This window comes from Crocodylus porosus, unplaced genomic scaffold (genome assembly GCF_001723895.1).
Source record: "Crocodylus porosus isolate Cpor-Errol unplaced genomic scaffold, CroPor_comp1, whole genome shotgun sequence".
NCBI classification, from domain to species: Eukaryota; Metazoa; Chordata; order Crocodylia; family Crocodylidae; genus Crocodylus; species Crocodylus porosus.
Window position 1 is genome coordinate 19149343 of NW_017728948.1, and position 9081 is coordinate 19158423.

The 9081-nt window shown below is 44.1% G+C and overlaps 1 protein-coding gene across 1 annotated transcript in view; it reads left to right on the forward strand.

The window, feature by feature from the left end:
- The window catches only part of ACOX3 (acyl-CoA oxidase 3, pristanoyl), a 28950-nt gene extending 20820 nt beyond the window's left edge, over positions 1 to 8130 (forward strand). Inside the window, exon 11 of the mRNA XM_019553331.1 lies at positions 7731 to 8130. Within this exon, the coding sequence (XP_019408876.1) occupies positions 7731 to 7850 (120 nt within the window). The 3' untranslated portion in view covers positions 7851 to 8130. The remainder of the gene's footprint in view (positions 1 to 7730) is intronic.
- Positions 8131 to 9081: the final 951 nt, after the last annotated feature.

Below are 9081 nucleotides of genomic sequence, written 5' to 3' on the forward strand. Positions count from 1 at the left end.
AGCATGGGTGAGGGTGTAAGCGTGGGACCCGGGGTGGCAGGACACATGCATATTGTCTCCCGCTCCAGGCTGCAACAGGGCTGAGCTTGCAGAGCTCCCCCTGCTCGCAGGCTGCAGCCTGTGCCCTGTTCCAGTCATGCACTCACCTCCAGGGCATGGATTCTGTCCTGAGCCTGCAGCAATAGGGCACCAGCGGGGCCTAGGGTGAGGCAGCAGGTTGTGCAGAACCAATTATATGTATTTACATTAAATCCTATGGAGAAATGGGTTTCACTTAACACTGTTTTGCTGAGTGCTCAGTTTTTCCAGAACTGATTAAGAGTGCTAAGCAGGGTTACCTGTATTCTTTAAAGAAAAAAATCTATTTTCTAGGTATTTTCATATCTGAAGGATCTTCATTTTCCTCCTTATTTTTCTTTTCATTCTTATGTCCAAATTCATTGATTCAGTTTCCATGATGGAATTGCATATGGACCCCAAAATTGGGTTACTTTTTTTTTTTTTCCACTTTTGTATCACATTGCCCAATTAATCTAAGCTGCCACCCATTATCACTTTGGGAATGAAATCTTGGCTTTACTGACTAAACTCCCATTGACTTTGAGGCCAGTATTTCATCTTAACTGTGCTTTTGGTGGGGTTTTCCCCTGAATATTGCAGTTCCAGATTATTGTCTAACCAGAAGTGTTCTATTTACTTCTTCAGTTTGAAACTTGTGCTCAAATCTCTGTCTCTAATTCTAAACAGCCTAAGATGGTTCCAGTGACTCAGCTGATGTTTACATCACCCCAAGTTTAGTGTCATCTATGGACATAATTAACATGAAAGTTCATCCTCACTTTCAGATGTTTGGTGAAAGTATTAAATATAGTGAGAGAAAAGTGAATTTGAACTTTTTTCCAAGCAGGAATTACATTGCGTCACAGAAAAGAATCATTCTCATTCAGGGGGAGTATTTAACATGTCAGTAACAACCTTGTAAAGGCTCAAGGTGGCTCTTAGCTTAAAGAATGCCATAAAAACACATCAGTGACCAGTAATAATAACTCTCTGCTTTGCCCTTCAAATAAGATTATTTAAAGGACCTTCAAGTGCTTCACAAACATTTAATTAACTTGGCTTCAAACTAAGTTTGTTAAAAGTAACTGGTGCTTTTGGCAACCCAACCTGGAACACCAGGAGGGGGCCCCAGTTTTCAGAGAGGGAGCGCTTAGCACATTCTGAACATCAAGGCACCCAGAACTGCCTGGAAACACTTTAGCCAAGATTTTAAAATGTGTTTCTTCGCATTAGTGTCACAGCGCCTGTTCTAGCAATAGCATTCTGCTATGAGACCTGGATGTGTTGCTGACTTGCAGATACCCCTAGAAGCAGTTTGCTCTGTACTTGCCAAATTAAATAAGGGATATGTGAGTCAGTCTCTCCCTTGGTCCAATAGAGAGCAAAGGCTTTTGGAAAAGTGCCTATATTACAGTTGGATATAATATCATAAGATCATGATCAGAATGTTTAAATCATTTTGATTTTAAAGTTTTCTTATTACAATAAATGTCTGAGATTGGTCAAAGCAGAATGTACAGTTCTCCCATGGCTAGAATTATTGTGCCTAATAATGATAGATCAGAGACAAGAATGAAATACAGATCTGTACATCAGCAGAGAGTGATGGGACACATTCAGAATGCCTCCAGTAGTTTTCTGGATGGAGCACAGAGCACCTATTATTATTCCCACCTTAATGAACATTGCATGCTTCCCAAGGCTAGGGGGGCACGGTGGGGTCCTCCAGAAAATGGCAGCAGGGGCAGCGGCAAACAGGGAGCTTCCATAGGTGGCCACAATGGTGTTGGTGGCAAGGCAGGGGGACGGCGAGTGCCGACTGGCGATTGGAGACCACCCGCAGATGCAGCTGGTGGTGTTGTTGGTGAGGAGGGGAGAATGGCGAGCGGTGACTGCCCGCAGGCGCTGCCAGCAGCATCGGTGGCAGCCAATCTCAGGGGTTGCACCGCCAATCTCAAGGGTGCACGTGCATCCATTTGCATCCCCTACATGTCGCCATTGCCCACCTTCTCAGCCTGTTTCCCCACTTTACTAATCCTGTTCTGTTGCCCTGCTCCCCAGGGATTTCCTATATTGCTTTGTCTACGTACAGTATACGTAAAGAAGTGTGAAAGTTTCTTGAATATTGGGCCAGGCACAAAGCCTGCTGAAGTCAGTGGACTGAGTCCAACTGATTCTGCATCAATTCCCCACCCCTCCCCGCCCCTCCCCAGTTCAGTGGACAAGGCCTCAGCACCACCTGGCTCAATGCCATTTGATAGTAAAGCCCATTTTAAAAACATTTTATTCCTTCTAAAAAAAAAAAGTTTTAAAGTTTATGTTTCTATAACATTTTTAAATGGTCATCTCCATTTCAGGAAATCTGCATAGTATTTTCAGCTTTATTTTATGCAGACACCATGTAAAAATTATATGAGAAGCATCATCAGAATTTTGAAGACAGATGGACTTGTTTTGTTCCACTCTCTGGTTACTGCTTGAGAGATCAGTGATATAAAATGAAGTAATCTGAATGAAAGAGCCACCCTGTTCCTAGATCAAGCATTTATATCTATGCAAAATGAAAGCCTTAGCTCCTAATTTATTTTCTGTGGTCATGCTCAGACTCAATCTGTTAAGTATTAAAAATATTTTTTTCCAAGGCAAAACGATGTTTCCTAACAGCATCCAACAATATGTCTTGTATTCCAGGCTACAAGTAAAGCCAGCCTGGTTTCAAATCAAAATGGAATTTCTGGTGTATGTGGGAGGTTCAGGGAATGCTGATGCTCACTTTTGATATCATGCTGCTAGCAAACTGACTGAGTCTGGCAAATGTCCTTTTATTAGACACTCTGTAAGGTACTAGCATTACATCTAAAACAGTTCATGTCTTCAGCCTGTTTGTAAAATGTGGCATTTTTTGAATTTGTATTTCCACCATGCCTTTTCTTCCAAAACTCTTACGAACTTCTCGTAGCAATTAGCAAATATTAGTAAATTAAACCTTCCAGCAGCCCATTACAGTCAAATCGCCGCCCTTTTTCACCACTTGGGAGCTTGGGTTAAGTTCCCAGATTAAGTTCCTGACTTAAACTGTGTTCTAATCAGTAGGCTGTACTGCATTAGTTACCATACAGAGAATACTAGAAACAGTGGGAAGCAGCAGAAGAGAAGAGACTTTTAAAAGCAATAGCTTTTATTTCCTTTTACTTTAGCAATGATGGACTTATGCCAGTTAGGACATGCTCAACCTTTTGGCACCACAGGCCAGATGGGTGGCCTGGAGCCCACCTGCAGGCCAAATTGGGCCCTGGGGCATGGCACCACCCCCTTTCTACTTCTCGTACCAGAAGTGGGCCCCACCAGAAATGGACCTGCCACCATGCCAAATTCCCAGACTTGTGAGCAGCCCCACAGCCAGAAGACTTGCAGCCGTGGACAGGATCTGTCCCAGAGGCCAGAAGTTAAGTACCTCTGGGTTAGGATATTGCCCTCACTACAGTCCCTTAGCTCTGCTTTGTTCAAGTGAGGGGTCTCTGGTATGAAGCATTTCCACTGTGTCACTGAGCCAGGGGTGGGCAAAATACAGCCCATGGGCCAAATCCAGCCCACAAGGCCATTCTATCTGGCCCGCAGAGCCATTCACAAATTTTGAAAATTAATATTTCTCTGTCTTTGGTTCCTGTCATTAATGACAGAAACAAGAGGCAGTAGGACCCAGGGGAAGCCCAGCTGGCTCCCACAAGAGCAGGGTCCCCCAGCCCCACACTGCAGCCAGAAGCCCCAGCTAGGGCTGGCCAGGGACCGTGGCTGCCCTGCGCTGAAACCTCAGGTAAGAGAGTGGGGAGGGCAGGGAAGGAGCTGGTGAGGAGCACAGGGGAAAACGGCCCCTCAGCTGCCCTGTGCCAAGAAGTCCCTGCTGCAGCTGCTTACAGCCTGCACTGGGCTGCCTGTATCTACTCAAAACAAGATGAGGGGAGGGGTTACATCTCAGGATGCCCTGCTTGTGCTCCTGCCCTCCAGCCCTGCTGCCCTGTGCCCCCACCCAAAACCCCTGCCCCCCAGCCCTGCTGCCCCTGTCCCCAACCCAAAGCCCCTGCCCCCCAGCCCTGCTGCCCCTTGCCACCCGCCCAAAGCCCCTGCACTCCAGCCCAGGCTCTGTATCTGTCAGAAGCTACCCAGAACCTGGGCCAGCTGCAAACAACTGCTGCCTGTCCGCCCCAGCCCCCACCTGTGCCTGCTCAGGACAGCTCCACACCAGCTTCAAGCAGCTGCAGCAGGGAACGCAGGCCACGGGGGGGGACTTTTCCCCATGCTCAACACCAGCTCATTCCCTGCCACGGAGCAGGGGGTTAGGGCTATGTGCTGCCCCCCGCCTGTACCATGGGGCTGGGGGACACTGGGAGTGAATTGGGGCAAGCGTCGGCGGGGCCCAGAGCAGGGCAGCAGGAGTACAGGGTCCTGGCCAGCAGGGGCTCTATGGGGCCGGACCAGCTCCCCCCTCTCCCTGCTGGTTCAGCCCAGCCCTGCTCCACAGACCCCAGCCAGCCTGCACTCCACTATGGGCCCCACCGATGCTGGCCCTGAGTTATTGGTCCCAAGATGGTGACTAAGGGGCAGGGCACCTGTCAAGGGGCAGGGCTACCCATGCATCCCTCGACAGCTTGCCAAAACTGGGTAAGTACCCCTCTGCCTGAAATAATTGCCTGCCACTGCATTGAGCCAACCAGCCTGACATCACTTCCCAACATTACTGCACTACTGGAGTGGAGGGGACACTGACATTCTGCAGCTATTCCCAGCTCACCTAATAAACCTTTGAGCCAGTTACTAGCCACTGCAGGATGTAATATTATTGTGATTCTTGATTTCTGGGTCAACGACAGAAGAATGGTTTAGAGAGCATAAAGAAGCATAAAGACATCTTCCATCCTTCAGGTCCTGTACTTAGGAATCAGAGCCATACTAACCCAAACAGTTGTACAATGACTGTGACTATTTATGCAGTTAAAAGTCTATACATAACCCTCCCACCTAATTAATGGTGCCCTGGTATATTTACAGCCCCCCAGAAAGAATAAATCTGAATTTCCAGAATTTGGGAGGGAGAGAAGGTATAAATAAAGAGGATGGTGTGCAATAGGTTGGGGGAATGGCAACCAGAGGCTGGAGACAGTAGTATCAGTGGAAAGAGAAAAACTTCAGAAGTAGAAAGGAAAAAAGTGTTCCCTGACTGCAGTTTGTTCTGGACACATGGAAGCAAACAGCATTATCAAACCACTCTATTGCAATGGATCTTTCAGAGTTGTAACCGAGGTCGGCAGTGAGATAAAAGCATGACGTGATGTTAGTTCTGATGAGTGCCAGCAGGTTTGAGAGACTTTTTGTAGAAATATATCGGTTTTGATAAAAGATTTGATAGTGAAGATGCTTTGGGTCAAGGATAGAAAATCTGGCCAAGTGGTAGACAGAGCTGCTCAAAATAGCCAATAGGCCTGATTACAGCATTTACCTAGTTCATGTCCCCACTCTGTTTCCTTTCTTTTTTGTGGCTCCATGAATGTTTAGTAAGTCGCTACTGACTGATTAAAGCAGAAACTAACTTCATTACTGCAAACCAGACAGAGTAGGAGCTTGAATCTGTGAAAATACCCTAAATATTAAGATGTTGGTTATTTTGGGATCTGTCTCTACCTTTCTTTTGTTGTTTTTATTTTAAAGTCTGTTTTGTTTTGAAACCTTCAACATATATGAGTGTACACAACAAAACAGACCTTGAAATATTAATGAAACAAATTTAAAAAATATTAATAAAAAAACAAAAGGAAGTAGTATGTATATCATTAACTGATATTCTTATTTTTCATCTGGGCTTATTCAGCAGAACCAAGCTATAGGATAACTATAATATAACTAGTTGTGCCCTTAAACTGGTTTGCTGGTGAGGAATGGGCCTGAATCAAATTTCCATACTGTGGGGTGTTTGCCAAGAAGTCAAGAAAGGAATGTTAAATAGAGCACACCCATACTTTTCAATACTTTGACTTCTACCTCTTGAAATCTACATCTTATTGCTTGCTATGTGATCAAGACATAGAGAATAGCATAATGTTTTTAGAGAGTTAATATATGTATTATATGGTGGACAAAGGGAAAAACAGTTCTCATTCCAGGTTTAAGGACTAATTCTAGTTCCTGAGTCATATCGGTGGTTACTAGTGATTGGAAAAAATTTCTGGTGACTGCCCTTAATGAACAGCCCTTACTTATAAGTGGACTTACCTGAGCCCAGTATGGAGTAACTTTTGAGGGACACCTTTTTTAAATGACATAATTTCTGCATTCTAACAAAAAGAAAATCAATCAGATCTTCAAATGTGAGGAAAAGGGTTCTGGGAAATGTGTAAGTTATGCTTTTGAAATAAGACTAGTGCAAAAGGAACTGGACTCAATCATGTCATATACTGGTGACAAACTGGTCTGTCCCCATTAGTCCTAGTGTGGGCTGTTCCCGAACCTCATCCCCTCTGATGGGTAAGAAGCCTGCTCATTTGTGGCTGTGGTGGCCTCACTTCTTTGCCTGGCACGATGGGCTCAGAGGAGGGCAATTTTGATTGGCAGAGTATTTCCACCCATCAGGTAGTAGCGGGGAGAGGCTTGCCCTGCCTCCGCCTGGAGGGTGGGAGGGACAAAGAGCCCTGGACCTGATTGAGAACTGCACCTTGCAGGTCTGGTTGACTTCAGGGGTGGAGCCTCTGCAGAGAATAAAAGGACAGCATGCTTGGCACGCAGGGCAGACACTCCCCAGGTCTTCTGGACCCTGCTCTTCAGGAGTCCCTTGACATATCTACAGTTATATATTCATTGATACTATCTGAAGAGATGGCTTCTCTTCTCTTCATTTCTATAATAGTATTAAAATTTTAAATTTTAAATTAAATGTAAAATTGTCAGATAATTCCAAATTGCAAAACGTATAGCATGACTAGTGCCCAACTTAGCCCACACTGTTCAAATGGACTTTTGCAGAATTTATATCTCGTTTAATCCTTTTAAGGGGGCTGTATAAAATAACAATCTGGAAAAGTCTGATGAATTAATGAAGTGCTGATAGATAAAAGAGGAATTTCTGATGTTCAACCATAAACATCCACATCTGGAAGAGAAATTGTAAAGGTTTCCAGAAACATAAGAAATAAAAGGATAAAAACATAAGGATAAAAACAGACATAATTAGGTTTCCTGAGCTATAATCTTATAGGTGTGGACATAATAAGAAAGGGCTTCATTTAATGTTTCCTCTAGTAACTACACATGTGAAAATGATTAATATCCAGTCACAATAAAGAAAGTCCCAAAAAACATCAAGAACCCAAGAGTTTTCACTCCTCTCCTGTTTCTTCATGCTGGTTCATAGCAGTTAAAAGGGCAGAGCTTCAGTTTACATAAAACTGTTTAGCAGTGTAGATTTATAGCAGTTAAAGCTCCAAGGCCTATATGCTTTTGTTGTTGTTGGAATTTTTTTTTGTGGCTTTCATATGGTTATGCATATTTTTATTTTGTGTTTATTTCTAAAGCGTGAAATAAAGCTGCACTTCTATTCCAATATTTTTATTTGGACCTTTTAACTTATACAAAACATAAATGATTTATGTATTTGGTTTATGTTAATCCCCTCTTTTCTGCAGCTATATAAAAATCTCTGGAGTACAGTCCTACAAGGCAGCAAGGTCCTGCAGAGACCATCATGGTGGGCAGAATTTTGTACCAATAAGCCCATTGTAGGCAGGCTGAGATCAAGACTGTAAAAAATGGCCTAAACAAGATGTAAAAAATGGCCTAAAAAGAAAGAACAAAGGATTGCAGGTGAAGGTTTTCATACTAAGATGTGAAGAACTGGAACAACTGTGAAATCAAATCCAACCTAGTTTCAAGGACTGTTGATATCATAATGGCAGGATTATTTCAGCATTTCCACGTAGTATTGCTATTAATCAGTCAAAAAGCTCCATTCATATTACTTGCTTATCACAGCTTTAACTTGTAGGTTCAATAAGTACAAATTAAATATTATTTCTGTCATCATTACTCATCAGAATCTTCCAATCCTGTAAATATTGGCGTGCTGAAGACTTTGACCATCCAAATAGTTTTCCTACTTTGGGCTATAAATGCATGTTTCTCAACCAGGGCACTGTAAGATTCTTTTAAGGGTGACACAAGGCACCACACAATGTTACTGTTACTTTTACTGTATTCTTTGCAACAGATGAATTGCTCTTACCATATTTACCACAATCCAAGGTGATGTCCAATAACTAGATTCTGTACAGTATGTGGAAATTTATAAACTTATCATAATGTTCAACTTCTAGAATCTAATTATTGGAAGGTCATCATAAATTCATCCCCCACCACTACAGTGGGGCAAGCAGTGGTAGGGGGCAGGTCAAGTATCCTGATCCCTGGCTCTTGACCACCCCCTGCACCTTGTCCCTTCTTCTGACTTTCCCCACCACCACTTGTCCCCTTTGCTGATTACACTAGCCCTGCCTGCCCACTGCCTGTGTACTCTGGTGCTTGCCCCCCCCACCCCAACACCTGGCCCTCCTGCTATTTTCTTTCCCCCAGTACCTGCCTCCCCCCACAGTGCCTGCATCCATTAACACCTTACCCCCTGCCACTTGCCCTCTTCTCACTTGCCCCCCTGCACCAGTACTTTGCAACTCCCCACAACTTTCCCTTTTGCTGCCTGTGACCCCTTGCCTAGGTCAGCCTCACTCTAGCCCAGTACATGAAGTACTTGGTTTCCCTGGAGGAGGGGCTGTAGCGAAGATGTGACTGGGGGTGGGGGTAGGTGGACAGCATCTGCAGCTTCAACCCCAACCCTGGAGTTGGAGCAACAACAGCTGCCTTCCCCTCTCTGTACTCTGTACTTTAAAACAAGGAGCTTTCTCACCTCCCATGTTAGATGGGGAAAAAAATCCCATCTTGGTTTTGAGTAAATATGGTATTTTTCTAAAGTCCAAAAGTAAAAAA